Raw genomic sequence first — 15,139 nt, 5'->3', positions numbered from 1 at the left:
CTCTCATTGTAAGGGCAAGCAATCCAGCTCAGGATGAAGGTTAAACTCCACAACCATGGCCGAATGACTGGCTGGCTGTTTGGATGGATGGAAAAATGAGCGAAGGGTGGATATACCCGAGGTCTCACAGCCCATGTCGGCATAAGCCAGAATTAGAATGTGTGAGAAAACTCATTTTTCTACTCTGTTCTGAATGCATGTTAGGCTTCAACCGAAAGCAAAACAACTCTGACCTAGTAGGCACTTAAAAACAACAACAAAAACATTACTTTTTATGGATAATAACAATCTTCCACACATACGTTTTTTTTAACCCTAAGAGTTTACTAAAAACTGGCTTTCAAAGTTCAGATCGTCTTACATCATGTTGCCGTGGAAACAGTAGTGCCTGCTACTGGTTTGTCACCTGGGTTTCTATCAAGGTGCTTTGGCTGCTCTTTCCCAGGAGCTGGGCCCTCGCCCTGTCCCTGGGTGCCCCTCCCCCAGAATCCAGGAACGATCTACCCAGCTTTCTACCGAAGGATCAGTCAGAGAGGAAATGTATCTAGAAAGTTCTCTGGAATCTCACAATGCTCTCAGGGCCATTGCCCCTGCTTTCTTCTTTCTGTTTTCTTTGGTGGACCCAGAATTCCCTTTGGGATTCTGCTTCAAGGTGGAAACCAACAACCCCCCTCCAGGCTGTGGCCCACCCTACCATCCTACAGATGCTCCCTGACCTACTGAGGGGACACTGGGCTAAGGCAGGAGCTATGAGCTGGTCACCCTCCATTCTTAAGAGTTGTTTTAGGGGTGCGTGTGTGTATATGTGTGTGTGGCCAGGCGACCTGCGGGCAGGGCTGTGCTGCACAGAAAAAAAGCCATCTCAGAGGACCTCCTCGTCTGGGATCTGCTCAAATCAGGGTGCTGCCGCCGAGGAACACCCATGCCTCCCTCTTTCAAAACCATGGTAATTGAAGTTCATTTCTGCTGGCTGGAGTTACTCACTGTTCCCTCTGTCTAATGCTTCAGTTGGTTGGGTCTGCTACCTGCATCTTTCTCTCTGTTCCACAAGTCCGGAAGTTCTCGTGAAACCCACCCCATGGTCTACTGCTCTTACCAGCTGGTTCCTCCTTGGTGTTATGCACCGTGCCAGGCTCTGAGGCCTCACTGTCTGTTTAATCTTTGTGACACTCTTTGAGGTAGCTGCTATGTTTATCTCCTCTTTACCGATGAGGAAACTGAGACTCAACCAGTAACTTGCTCAAGGTCTCATAGCTGGAAAACGGCAGACCCAGGCCTCGAAGTCCTGAGGGTCCCAAAACCAGTGTTCTTTGTACCACAGCTTGCTGCCTACACAGGTGGACATGCCCTCCATCTCTCAGAGCCTTCGACCCCCGCTGTGAGGCCCCTATGAGGGGGAGGCCTGCCTCTTGGATTTAGTTCAGGCACACCTCCTACAGACTCAGATGTCCCCAGAGACAGGAAGACTTCCTATAGAGCAATGGAACCAAATCCCACGACCCAAAGCCCCTTCTCAGACCACGTCTGTCTCTTCTCTCATAGTAAACACACTCGCAGTGCACAATCCTGCTTTCTACCACCTACTCACACTTTTTGTTAAACAGGCTATGCAGACCTCACCCTAAAGCCCATCTTAAGATCTGGGCCTCCTCCTGAAAGCCTTCCCTGATCACCACTGCTAGCTCTCTGCCCCCTTACTGTCTGCACCAGTTACCTCAGGTTCTCTGGTCAGCTGCATTCCTTGAGGTCAGGGCCTGTATCAGAAACACCCTTCTCCCCTGTTATTGCCTGGCTCTGTGTTTAGCACTTACTGGGTATCCAAGAATGAATAAACTATTTAATGTTCCATAAGGAGGAGCTATTTCTGTTTTGTACCCCCCTATGCCCCTAGCATTTAATTCAGTATGTGGCACACGATAGAGACTTAATAAATGTTTGCTGAAAAGCCCTGGCTGGGTAGCTCAATTGATTAAAGCATCATCCCAATTCGCCAAGGTTGCGGGTTTGATCCCCGGTCAGGGCACATACAAGAATCAACCAATGAATGCATAAATAAGTGAAACAACAAATTGGTGTTTCTCTCAAATCAATAAATTAAGAAACATGTTGAAAAATGTTTGTTGAATAAATTAATAATAAATGGTAAAAATAATGAATGAGCGAGCACACTGAATGGAGATCAACGAGCGTCTTCTCTCCTGGCTGACAGGAATCTTTCTAACTCAGCCGGACGTGGGGCTGTGAAGGGGCAGCCCGTAGAGCGGTTTGCTCTGTCAAGCCTGGCCCTAACTCTTGTTCCCACACAGATGGACACAGGACCCGGAGCTGGCACCGAGCAGGAGACTCTCTCGTACGTGGTGGTCTCACAAGGATGGCGTTGGGTCACCCTCAGCACCCACGGGTCGACTGACAGGTTTGTGTGCCGTTTGTTTGCCTGTTCTCCCTGTAGCGTTGGGAACGCAGCTCAACTGTCTTTGCTGAATTTGCTCCCAAAGCGAAGCAAAGAAAACGCTCTTCTAATACTCTCGAGTGAGCTGGGTTAAACATGGATCTATAAATGCAGTGCCGGATCCTGAGTTGGATTCTGGGGCAGAAAAAGAACAGGAGTAGAAAAACTGGAGGAATCTGTGGTTAATAGTGATGTACCGGTGTTGATGTCTTAGTGCTGACGGATATATGGAAACTCTGTGTATATCAGCACCTTTTCTCTAAATTTAACACTATTCCAGAATAAGAAGAACAAAAAAGAACCGATCGAACAAAGCTCTCAGATGCTCAGTGCCTGCCTGCCACTCAGCAGGGGCTAGGGACCGCCTGCTGATGCTGGGGGGGGGGGGGGGGGTGTCCACGAGTGTTACCTGCATGAGATGCTTTCCAGCTGTTAGATGTTTCTACAGTGCGACCAACACATTCAGAAATTTTGCCAGGTTTTCCATTCAAGTTTCTTCTAATTAAGAGTCCAAAGGATTGGCCCTGGCTGGTATGGCTCAGTGGATTGAGCGCCGGCCTGTGAACCACAGGGTCATTAGTTCGATTCCCAGTCGGGGTACATGCCTGGGTTGCGGGCCAGGTCTCCAGTAGGGAGCACACAAGAGGCAACCACACATTGATATTTCTCTCCCCCTCCCCCCATGTCTAGAAATAAAATAAATAAAGTCTTTTTAAAAAAGAGTCCAAAGGATTGTTTGGAAAAGAAAAATATCTTTATCTCTGCTTGGCTGTAGAGGCTAAACATGTAAACGCAAGTGACTTTGAATTGAGAGACACCGATTCCATCGTGGGGTCACAGCCACACAGTGACAGTATTTCCACAGCATGTTACAAAAAGTCTTTTTCATGTATGTCATGTCATTTGATCTTGCTTTCTTGATCAGTGTGCGAATGATTGGCCCGTGGAGTTTGGCAGGAACACTGCCGCGGTGCTTGCAAAGCACCTTCTGAAATCATGATCAGGGCGGACGTAGAACGTAGACATTAAGAGAGGTCCCAGGCTTGGCTCTGTCGCAGAAACCTGGGAAGTTATCTAATCGTCCTCCATACCTGATCTTCCTTCGGTGTAAATGGGTATAGATGTAGTATGTACCTGATGGAGTTGTGCGAGGGTTAAAGTGAATGATTCGTGCGAGGCATTGAGCACAGAGCCGGGCGCCTGGTAAGTGCTTAGTAAGGAGCTGCCATCAGCGTGGCTCTAAGGTGGGAATCAGAGCGGAGTACCTTTTACAGACAACGCCACCCTCTCGGGCAGGTAAATAACGCTGGGAATGATTGTGTTTTTAAATCCTCATCTGAGGATATGTTTACTGATGAGAGGGAGAGAGACAGACAGACAGACAGACAGATGGTGACATGTCCATTGGTTGCCTCCCCGAATGGGGATCAAACCTGAAACCTGGCTATCTACCCTGACCAAAAATTGAACCCACAACCTTTTGGTGTACGGGACGATGCTCCAACCAACTCAGCCACCCAGCAGGGGATGGGAATGATTCGTTTTTTCGTTTATTTCTTATTGTATTTTTCCCATTCCCATTTATCTCCCTTATACCCTCTTAGTACGCCTCCACCCTGCCTCCCTCCCACAATCACCACACTCTCGTCTGAGTCCATGAGTGGGAATGACTTTTGATGAAGACGTTTCGATTCTGAAAATGCACCCAGCAGCCAGGACTGAACTCATATTTGCCTGGGCAACACACACACACACACACACACACACACACACACCCTGGGAACATGAGAAACATGGAGGTTTCCATTATGTCTTAAAGAACTCTGGACAGACTTCCAGCTTGAGCAATAGAGTTAAATTTAAAAGAAACCTCCTCAGCTTCAAGAACAACAGCAACCACAAAAAGCCTGATTAAAATAAAATAAAATAAAATAAAATAAAATAAAATAAAATAAAATAAAATAAAATAAAATAAAATGAAAGTGAGACATGGCTGAACTGACAAGAAGAAAGAGAAGGGACTGCAAGCCACTGCCCTGGGGGAGACCAGCCTCAGGCGCTGGGTCCTGGGCTGTGTGCCGGCAGTGGCACAAGAGCCCTGCTAACGCCAGGACCCCTCCAACGGCTGCTGCACAGCGACAGGTGCCCGTGGCGTGGCTCTGCCTGGGGCTCTGGGTGAAAAAACAGTCTCCCATAAAAACGCAAAGCCCCAAGCCTGCCTCACTGGTGGTTTAGAGATTGAAGGGGCACAATCTACAAGGTAATTACCATGAAAATTGGTCCCCAGTTGGTGATAAGTCTGGGGCGCCTGGCCAGGGCCACAGCAAACCAGCTCACATGGGTTCTTACTCTACCCGGGCCACACAGAATTCCCACAGGAAGACCAAATCCTTGTGCAGATTAAAGTATTAAAAATATTAATCAGACCCGGTTGGAGCCTCGGATCTTTGCTTTAACAAGCTTCGTAAATGCTATAGGACATTCTTAGTTAAGTTTGAACAATGCTGCTTTACCTTTGCTTTTCTATTTCAAGATAACTTTCTCTTTATTCATTTATCCATTCATTCAACATTCATTCATCAAAGTCTTATTTTTTGACTAATATTTGATAAGCACGCTGCCAGGAACATCCGTGACTTCTCTTGGCCCTCACCATAATGTCCAAGGGACGTGTTCCTATTCCCAGTTACAGGTGGGAAAGACGAGAGCAACACAGGTCACTGGCTGGTCAAGGACCCACAGCAACTATGGGCAGAGCCATTTCCTGTCCAGAGGGACAGCTGCCTCCCTTCCTGAGAATGCAACACATTTGCCCCACAGGGATGTTACACCTGCTGTTCTCCAGCCAGGTCCTTTTCCGTCCTGGGAGCTGCATTCTCCACCAGCCCTGGGGTGTCTTATTCCTCGACTGAATGACAAAGGCAGGCACACGGGTGACTGAGGAAAGGAGTTACCCAAGCCAAGGTTCTCACAGAGGTCGTTTTGTCCTGCCAGCCCTGGCTGCTGCGTCCCAATGGGCCTACTGCCCAGAACACACCTGAGCCACCTGCTAATGACAAAATAACTTCAGCTGCCCTTGGCTCCAGTGCCCCAGGAAGCCTTTGGTCACTGGGATGGCAGGAACTGCCCGAGGCAGTGCCTGACAGGTGTGGGAAGCAGACAAAAAACACCTGTGGCATCCTTTGCCTCCAGGGAGGAGTCGTGCAGGATCCTGCTGTGCCCACATTGGGGGGGTCCCCACTGCTCCCTGACCTGCTCACATGCTTTGAAACATTTTTTAGAAGGCCAATTCCTGTCCAGAAGGGCCACCTTCCGAGAAGGCTGTTGTACCTGCTGGGCTCTCAGCCTGGAGCACGATTCTCGCAGAGCACACCTGGCTCTCCCTCCCTTCCTTCTGCCTCGGCCTCCCCTCACAGCCCACCTGAAACTTCACCTTTTCATCCTTCACTGCGCCCTCCTCCTGCTTTATTTTCTCCTTTGAGCATGTATGCTGACACTTTCTGGTTACTTATGGCTAGATTTTGCCACGAGAACGCTAGCTCCACGTGGGCAGGCAGCTGTCTTGTGCACTGCGGGGCCCCGGACCTGGGGGGGGGTCTGTTTTACCTGTGCAACCCAGTCAGAGTCTGGTCCTCAACTTCTTCGTCTCAAACAGACACTTTCAAATTAAAAAAAAGCAATCACTGGAACACTTTCTTTAAATGAAATCTTAGGAAATAAACCTGCATATGAGACAGACAGTAGCAGGGCTGCACTTTCGGGCCCCCAGGGCTTCGGCGTCTGTCCTCTCTCGGTGCCCCTGCTCCTGCCCCTCCCTGCCCCTGGGGCTCCTCGGAACACAGTTTGAAAACCACTGGCCTAAGTGTGTTCCACCTCCAACTAGTCACTTCCTCTCCCAAAGTCCAAATACAACTATTTATAAAAACAAACGAGCTGGACTCACTGACCTTCCATCTACGACATTCTAGTATTGTAAGTCATATCCATAACTGCCAAAAATTATTAAGAGCTGGGTAAACCCCAAAATAGAAATTGCGAAGACACATTCATTGGCATGCCTGCCGACAGCCAGCAACCGTCGGGAGTTTATCGAGCCACTCTTATTTGAAGTGCAATTTGTGGGAGCCAGGGGACCCATAAGGTCTCAGATTGCCCAACCAATCTAGTTGATTAAATGAGAAACGATGTCTGAAACAATTAAGGCAGCATAGATCACGTCAAGCGCTAGAGCAGATGGACGGATTCTGTGGGCAAACCAGAGACCATGGGAAGACACCCAGCGGAGCAAACCGGGGGGGCTCCTGGGAGGAGGTGATATTCTGGAGAGGAGAGCAGAAGGTCGTTCTAGACAGGGGACACAAGGGGTGCTGTGGCCCACCGCCCAGGGCCCCGGGCAGGACTGAGGCATGCGTGGCCCCAGCTGTCAGGAGGTTCAGAGACGAGCCCTGCCCCAGCCAACAGACTGGACTTGACCTCATGGTTGTGGAGGCACAGTTTTGGTCCCAGACAGAGAGAGTCTCTCTATCATCATTGTGTCATCAATGATGGTTATCGTGGAGGAGACTGCTAGTTGTCCCCAACATCCATTCTTTCCTTCTTCCTTAGTAATCGAATCCCCAATTTTTAGAGGGACGCATGGCCTCCCTTAATAAAGTCTACATCTTCCAGGCTCCTCTGCATGAGATGTGGCCCCGTTCTGATCCACGGGCTTTAGGATGACATGATATGTGTCACCTCCAACGCCTGCCCTTAAAGGAAAGACGCGTGCCCCCTCCCTCTCCCCGACTAGCTGGAATGCAGACATGGCGGCGAGCCCTCTTGGATGGCGAGCAGCACAATGGAAGGAATCTGGGTCCTAACTAGGTGGAGCCACCACACCAGCCTTGGGGGGCTGGGGTACAAAGGCCACATCAGTAAGCAACACTTCGGTTTCATTGAAGCCTCTGCTATCCCAACCAGTGCAGCTACAACATCAATCCCTTAGTTTGCAAAGCTCATTCATAGGGACCACTGCTGATTCCCAGAGCCAGCCACAGGGAAGGGGAGGCAGGAATTATTCTCTCACATTGTACAGTGGCCGAGCTGAGGCTCAAGGTGGCTTGTCCCAGGTCACTCACTGTTTCCTGGACCAGCTTTGGTCTGCGCCTTTCTTCCCCCCTTGCTACGCCCCACTCTAAAAGACCATGTGCCGAGAATGTGTGTGGCAAACTAGGCTCATGATCTGACTGCAGGACACTTTTGTAGCCCCTGTCCTCAGAGCCCAGAAAGCCATACTCCTCGTCAGTGCTTCCCCCAGGGCGATGCTGGTCTCTGAGGCTGTGAGAACACCAAGGATTTAGCGCCTGCTGGGGATCAGGAGGGACACAGAAGAGGTGACATCTGAGGTTGGCCTCAGAGGAAGGGGAGACATAATAGAGGGAAAGAAGGAAGGGGACGGCATCCTGGGGGGAGAGGGAACAGCTGGAGCAAAGGCACAGAGACATGGCCCACCCTGAGACTACCGTGCAGGGGAGAGAAGAGCGCCCAGCTCCGGCCCTCACTCAGCCCCACCCTTTAACTATTTGATTTGGTGTTTGTCGGGGGAGGTTGAGGTTGGCGTTGTCGAGAAGGCAGGGTGAGATGTATTGGAAAATAATTACAGTTAGAGGTCAAAACGAAGTCAGCTGATGAGCTCAGCTGAAAGCGCAGTCCCTTAGTCACCCCTGCCCCCGGCCAGCACATGCTGTGCTGCGGGGTGGGGCCCACCGGCCTCCTCCCCCCCGCCCTGGAATACTCACAGTCCTTACCTGCAGCGCGATGCGGGCGCTGAAACGCTCTCCTAAAAACAAGGCCAGTGAGCCCACACGCAACTTCTGTGTGAGTTCAAAGGGATTTTCAAATAAAAAAGGTAAACGACAAACAAAGCCGGGTGGGGATTAAATAGAAACCCCGTAGGTAAATGCTGATGATGGTTGAAGTTAGAGGATGGGTTCTTGGAGGTCCATTATATTATTCTTTCCAATGCGTTTAACATTTTCCCATTAAAAAGGCCACTGAAGTTTTTTAAATGTACATAAATGTTCACAGCAGCATTGCTCATAACAGCCCGAAGAAGAGACCACCCACGTGCCCATCCCCCGATGAGTGGACAATAGACGGTGGTCTCTCCACCCCGTGGAACATCACTCGGCAATGAGAAGGCGTGAGCACTGGCCCATGCCTCCGCGCGGATGGACCTCAATGGCATACGGCCCCATCACTGTGAAATGTGCAGGACAGGCAAACCCACAGAGACACAAAGTCCATTAGTGGCTGCCAGGTGCTTGGGGGAGCGACGGAGTTGAGAGGTGGCAGCTAAGGGGGTATAGGGTTCTTTGGGGATAATTAAAATGTTCTATAATTTATTGTGATAATGGACGGACAATTTTGTGAATATATTAAAGGCCATTGAATTGTATGCTTTAGATGGTGAATTGTGTGCTATGTGAATTATATTTCAAAAGCTATTTTGAAAAGTAAAAAAGAAGAAGAAGAAGAAAAAAACAGGGGGAGAAAAACCACCAGGAGAGGCTGTGGGCCCAGGGTCTTCACCCCTTCTCTGAAAAGTGGATTGGGAGTGGGTGTCAGCTAAGGGGAAGAGATGGACCAGCCCTGGCCCCTAACCAAGGTCAGCCTTCCTCATCTGTGGCCCAGACAGAGGCCTTCATAAGAAGCTAATCCAGCTAAAACTAAAGCCACTCTAATGAAATTGTTCCTCTCTGCCCTGGAGGAACAAGCCATTCCCCACGAGGAATCAGGTACAGAACTCTCATTAGTCCAGGTCCGTGGGGGGCACCTTCCAGGCCACTACTGCCTGGTCACGCACCCGCGGCATCTTAGTTTCCCAAAGGACACTGGGTCTCAACCGTGGCTGCACAGGGAAACTCCCTGGGTGCCCAGGCTCTGCCCCCGGGGACCCTGATTTAATTCGTCTTCAGAGAAGCCTGGGCAATGCGCATTTTAAAGCTCCCCAAGTGACGGGAATGTGCAACCGGGACTGCGGACCGTTGATTCAGTGAATTTTTTTAACAACTCGAACAGAACATCAACATTATGGCCTAGAGTACAGGCAGTATTCTACCACGAAACTTTCCACACCGACCCCTGACACCAGCGGGCCTGCACTCCCCCCGCCCCCCCAGGCACCGCATTCCCGCCGCCTGTCTGTGATGGTCCTCGTGCCCCGTTGGGCAGAAGCCTAGGCTCTGGCCCAACCTGTCCCTACCTGTCAAATGTCTACGCACCTTTCAAGCACCAGCTCAAATGCCAGTTCCACGAGGCTCTCCATGATTGGAGGCATTCACTCCCTCCCTCTGCACGCTGGTGCCTTTAAATTTGCTAACATTCCGTCGGAACGGTCTTGCACTGTGAGTACCTGCCTGCTGGCTGCTGTGGAGTTTGAGCAGACCGACCGCCGGCTCCTCGTGAGCAAGGACAGAGGTGCATTTTGCGGTACCCTCTGTGCCCTCCGCAGGGCCTGCTGGATGCTCCACAAACACGCATTCAGTGAATGACTGGCTTGCCGTGCAGTTTTTATAGAGGCGGAGGTGCCAACTAGTCGCTTAAGGGGGGATAGGGATGTAAGTCCACCAAATCCCCATTTTTGATAAGATAAAGTTTTATTTTTATTTTTCAGAATTATGCAAGTTCCCATCCCTACTTCTGACCCGATTGGAAATCCTGAATTTCCCATAGGTTGTCACGGAGAGCATCTCCCTTGGGTGAGCGAATGAAGGAAGGAATGAACGAACATTTACTGCATCTCGTAAAAAGCCAGCACCGTGGTAGGTGTTTTTACACACATTTTCACACGCCCCCAGATTGTTCCTATCACAGAGCGAGGCTCACATCTCCAGATGAGTCTCCTGCTGCCTCAGGTGTCACAGGAACAGAGCAGTCTCAGGACAGAAAGCCCAGGCCGGGAATAAGAGAGAAGCCCTGGGGCCTGCATGTTGAAGAATTTTGTTAAAAAGAGATAAACCTCTAGTGCTATGCGGATAGTGTGATTGTTTACACATAAAATATCAGATAGTCTGCCAACAAACTTTTAGAACTGTTAAGAAGTCCAACAGGTTGCTCAAAACAAAATTCATATGCAAAAGAGTCGACATTCTTTATATCAGCAATAATCAATTAGTTTAGCCAATGCCATAGAAAAAAAGATCCCATTCTCCATAGCAACAAAAACTAGCATATCTAATAAAAGACGTACAAAATCTTCATTAAAGGACAAAAAGGCCAGGATGAACAGAGAGACAGACTAGGTTTATGAGTGGGAATATGTCATTTCAGTCAAGATCCCAACAGAGCTTTTCACGGGGGGCGGAAAAGTGTCGGGAATATTAGAGGCAGTGTTTGGAGATGGAATCGGGAGACGAGGAGCAGAAGGTCTTCCGCACTGGACATGCCCTCGTTACAAGGCCCTAGTGGTTAAAGCAGTGTGATGTGCTGCAGGGCAGACAAAGTGGCCAGTGCAGGAGAAGAGAGACGTCAGGGACAGACTCTTGAGAGCCCAGGAGCTTGAGTGAGCCAGACGCAGCATGTCAAACGAGTGTGGAAAAGGGCCGCCTCTAAACGGTGGGGGTAACTGGGTAGGTCAGCACATGGAAACATCAAGAAAAACGTGGACTTCTACCTCAAAATAGCCACAAAATGAGTTCCAGCTGGATGAACGTAAATGTGAAAGAGCAAAACTTTAAAACTTTTGAAAGAAAATGAAGAAGACATCGTGGTAACCAAGTAAAGATATTAAGAAACACAAATTGCAAGAGGAAAAGATTAATACATTTGACTCATTACAATGAATATTTTCTGAGGGACAGGAGACACATAAACAAAGTAACAACAAGCCGTGGAGTGGAACAAGATAGCTGAGTTGTCGGGGACAAATGATTAGTGGGACAATGGAGAGAACATCTACCAATTAAAGAGAAAAGGCTAATTCCACAGGAAAAAATTGGAAAAGGGCGCGAGCAGGCAAGTTACAGAAGAGGAAGCACAAGTGGTCAGTAAATACACAGCGACGTTTAACATCTCTAGTAATCGGGACATCAGATTGAATAAGGGGAGACATAATTTCACGTTCATTAAATTGAATTAAAACTTTGCCGTCTGACAATACCGAGGGTTGATGACGTCGTGGGGCAAGTAGAGGTCGAATTGGTACAACGACTTTGGAGAGCAATTAAACCAAGTGTGGTGCAGTTAACGTGATGTGTACGCAAGGGAAGCCTTCCATGTGGGCACGGCAGACGCAAACACACCTGTTCACTGCGGCGCTGCTTATAACAACAAGCACCGGCCGCGCTCGTCAACAGAACGGCTAAATGAACCGTGAGACAGTCTTAATGACACGTAAACTGAAAGAGGTAAAGAGCCTCGAACAGGAGATCAAGTCCTGGCTCTTGTGCTTCTAACTGATGAGAGACATTACGCAAGTCCCTTGTCCCTCTGAGCAGAGACTGCCTCCCCAGGGCTGATTGCAATTCCCCCCAGCTCAGAGAGCTTTCCCTGTCCCCACGGTGTATACAACCAGCATCTACATCCCGACCCCCTTGGTCAAGAAGCAGGGTGGTTTGAAGGGTGAGGGTGGAGACTCTGGCCAGACTGGGTTCAAATCCCAGCTTTAGCAATTACTGTTTGTATGGCCATAGGCCAGTTATTAAAGCTTTCTGTCACTCAGGTTCCTCTTCTGTGAAACGGAGATAATAATAGATGCCACCTCAGAGGTGGGTGTGTGGACCGAATGAGTTAATATCCCAAAGACGTAGAACTGTGTCTGATATAAAGGAAGCGCTGGCTAATAGTAAATTACGTGGCAGTTAAAATGAACGGCAGTAGGCTGGAGTGATGTGGGTGCATCTCCTAAACAGGATGGGAGTCCCACCTGTGTCTCACTGTTCCCTGAACTTCTGTTCTAATTGCGGGCAGCACTCGGTCCAGTCCTTGGTCACACCTGTTGTCAGGTGCCCCTCTCACGGGTGTCAGTTCCTCTGCTCCACCATCCAGGCCCGCCGCAGCCTGACCAGGCAGGTTTGGGGCAGTATTTATGGACCTGATATAACTGGATTAGTTCTGAAAAGTCCTTGAATGCAGGAGGATGAGGACACATTGAGTCTTTCAGATGGTTATTTTACAACGTTGAAATAATGCCATGAGGAGGGTGGGAGCGATGGAGAGGGCGAACAACACAGACACCTGGGAAGGGAGAGACTCTGGAGACAGGATGTGTCCAGCGGCAGGGGCTCAGGGTGGGGGTGGCGGCGGGGGCGGGGGTGCTGCGGCCCTTCAGTGACTCTCACTGGCTCTACCTTCAAAGTACATCCTTGATCTGATCACCTGATTGCTTCTCACCACCCTCAACACCCTGCACCTGCTCTGCTCACCCCTGGTCTAGACCTATAATAGCTTCCTTGTTTCTACCCTGGGAAGTAGGTATGAGTAGAATCATCACTTTACAGATGCAGAAACTGAGGCACGGAGGGCTCGGTAATTTGCCCCGGGGCACATTATGAAATGGTCGGGCTGGGATCCAACCGGCGTGGTGTGTGTGCCCGTAGCTGCCCCCACATTGCCTCACTCACGGACTGTCTGTGCTCCCACCTCTCACAGAGGAATCAGGGCCTGCTACTCTGGCTGCCAGGCCCCACGTGATCTGGCCCTGCCTGCCTCTGTCCTGTCCCCACCCCCCTCCTCCTCACCCACCACTCCCCAGCCCCGCTGGCTCCCTGGCTGCTCCTTCACCTAGAATGTTCTTTCCTTCCTGGTCTTCCACCGGCTTCTTCTCTCACTTCACTCGGGTCTCTGCTGGAGTGTCACCTCCTCCAAGAGGCCTTCCCTGACCACCCTTTCTAAAACAGTTCCCACTTTATTCTCTGACCTTTCCCCGCGGTAATTTTATTCATAGATATTGCACTTCCTGATGTGACATCATAAGGTTACTCATATGACTGTTTATTATGTGCCTCTTCTCCCTAGAATTTCTGCTCCACAAGGACAGGGACTCTGTCCCTTGTGCCTGGAACAGAGCTGGACACAAAACCGCAGCACAGTAAATGAATAAATGCACCCAAGGTGGCCCATGTGGGTGGACATTGGGCCTCTCTAGTGCCGGGTCTAGGCCTGCTGTCTGGGGCTGCGAGGAACGTGTCCACCCCCCTGCACGGGATGGTGCTTCTGCCCTCTGGGTCAATGGTTTGGCCCTCTGGGGCCACTGCACTAGCAGGGCAGCAGGTGAAGTGCGAGCTCCCACAGTCCTTCTCAGTTCCTCCCCACCCTGGCCCTGCATCCACCCCCAGTCCCCAGCCTTCATCTTGCCAGCCACCTGCAAGCAGGTCTGACAAACCCATCCCCACCAAGGCGATCCAGACAGGGAGTGTAGCCCTTCCCAAGGACATCCGCGTTTTACACGAGGCCAGCAGGAGCACACTTCCCCCCCACGTCTGACTGTGCCATGGCGTAATCTCCGAGACCAGGACGTTCGCGGGAGATCCTGCCTCAAACTGAGGGAGACAGGGCATCACAGGTAGCAGCATTGAGAGAGAGAGAGAGGGAAAGAGAGAGGGTCCAAGCTCAGCTGCTGGGTCAGCGACTGGTACCTGGCAGACCCCAGCCTTAAGAAGTCATAGCTGCCCACCGTCCCACTCAACCCTGTCTCCCACGAGTCCTGGCTTTGTTCCCTAGAGCATTCCTGAGCAACCCTGAGGCTCCGCTGGGAGGAATGCCCTGGAGGCTCCCCAGGGAAGCCAGGACAAAGGCCTTACCCATCTCAATCCCGCAGATGACCAGGGCTGCAATCACTGCGCCTGCTGATGTCCCAGCGAAGCGGTGGGTGGTTTCCAGCATCCGGGGGGCCAGGTCCCGCAGGGCGTCCACAGCCCCAGCCTGGTAGAAGGAGAGGAAGCCACTTCCCGAGAAGGAGATGGAATGAGGTGTGTCTGGGTCCCCCTTGAACACCTGTTCTTCCATCTCCTCAGCCTGGGGCTTCCTGTAGTGAGAAGTCACCCCTCAGCGCCTGCCTGCCCAAGCTGGGACCGCCCTCCTGTTGGAACTGGCTGCCAAGCTTCTCTGCCAGCCCGGAGCCCGGAATGTGGCCAGCTCTCCCCAGTTGGCTGGGGCACCCACGGGTGGCTCAGGCAGCACGCTTGGGCCTGTTGAGCTCCGCTGGGACAAGGTAAAGAAGTCCCTGGATGCGTGAGCAGCGCCTGGTCCCGAGGGCCCCCTGGCTTCATCGCATGTCTGGAATCATCTCCGGCAGAGTCTTCAGCCCTCTGCCTGTGCCGGGCACGCCCAGGGCATTCGAGCTACCACGTAGGGCCAGGCCCAAAGAGGCGGGCACTGATCAGCCCTCAGCCCAGCAGCGTGCACAGGTGTGTTGCACAACTTCCACAGATGGCTATCAGAGGGTGCCTCTCTCCCTGCGGCGCTGTGGCGGTAAAGGAATTAAATGCTGGCCTCCCTCTGGGAGGACGGTGTCCCCTCCCCACCAGGGCCGGACTGGCAGGGTGGCTCTGGTGTTTGAAGGGGACACGATCCTACCACCTGTGCCCCCTACAGTGACACGCCCCTGGGCTCCTCCCCCAGGCTCTGGGTGGTGTGTTGCACAGTTGTTTTTATTTGTCCTCCTTACATATGCTCCTCTTTGCTTATTCACATTTTGTCCACATGTTAGGA

The 15,139-nt window shown here is 51.0% G+C and overlaps 1 protein-coding gene across 2 annotated transcripts in view; it reads right to left on the bottom strand.

Annotated features, from left to right (window-relative positions):
* Window positions 1-14,869, bottom strand: part of PNPLA1 (patatin like phospholipase domain containing 1) — a 40,789-nt gene extending 25,920 nt beyond the window's left edge. For both annotated transcript variants that reach the window (XM_045193219.2, XM_045193220.2), the window contains exon 1: window positions 14,230-14,869. In XM_045193219.2, the coding sequence (XP_045049154.2) occupies window positions 14,230-14,434 (205 nt within the window). In that variant the 5' untranslated portion in view covers window positions 14,435-14,869. The remainder of the gene's footprint in view (window positions 1-14,229) is intronic.
* Between the last annotated feature and the right edge of the window lie 270 nt (window positions 14,870-15,139).

This window comes from Desmodus rotundus, chromosome 11 (assembly GCF_022682495.2).
Source record: "Desmodus rotundus isolate HL8 chromosome 11, HLdesRot8A.1, whole genome shotgun sequence".
In the NCBI taxonomy this organism is placed as follows: domain Eukaryota; kingdom Metazoa; phylum Chordata; class Mammalia; order Chiroptera; family Phyllostomidae; genus Desmodus; species Desmodus rotundus.
Note: the sequence above shows the minus strand (reverse complement) of the source record. Positions and strands in the feature narration are given on the sequence as shown.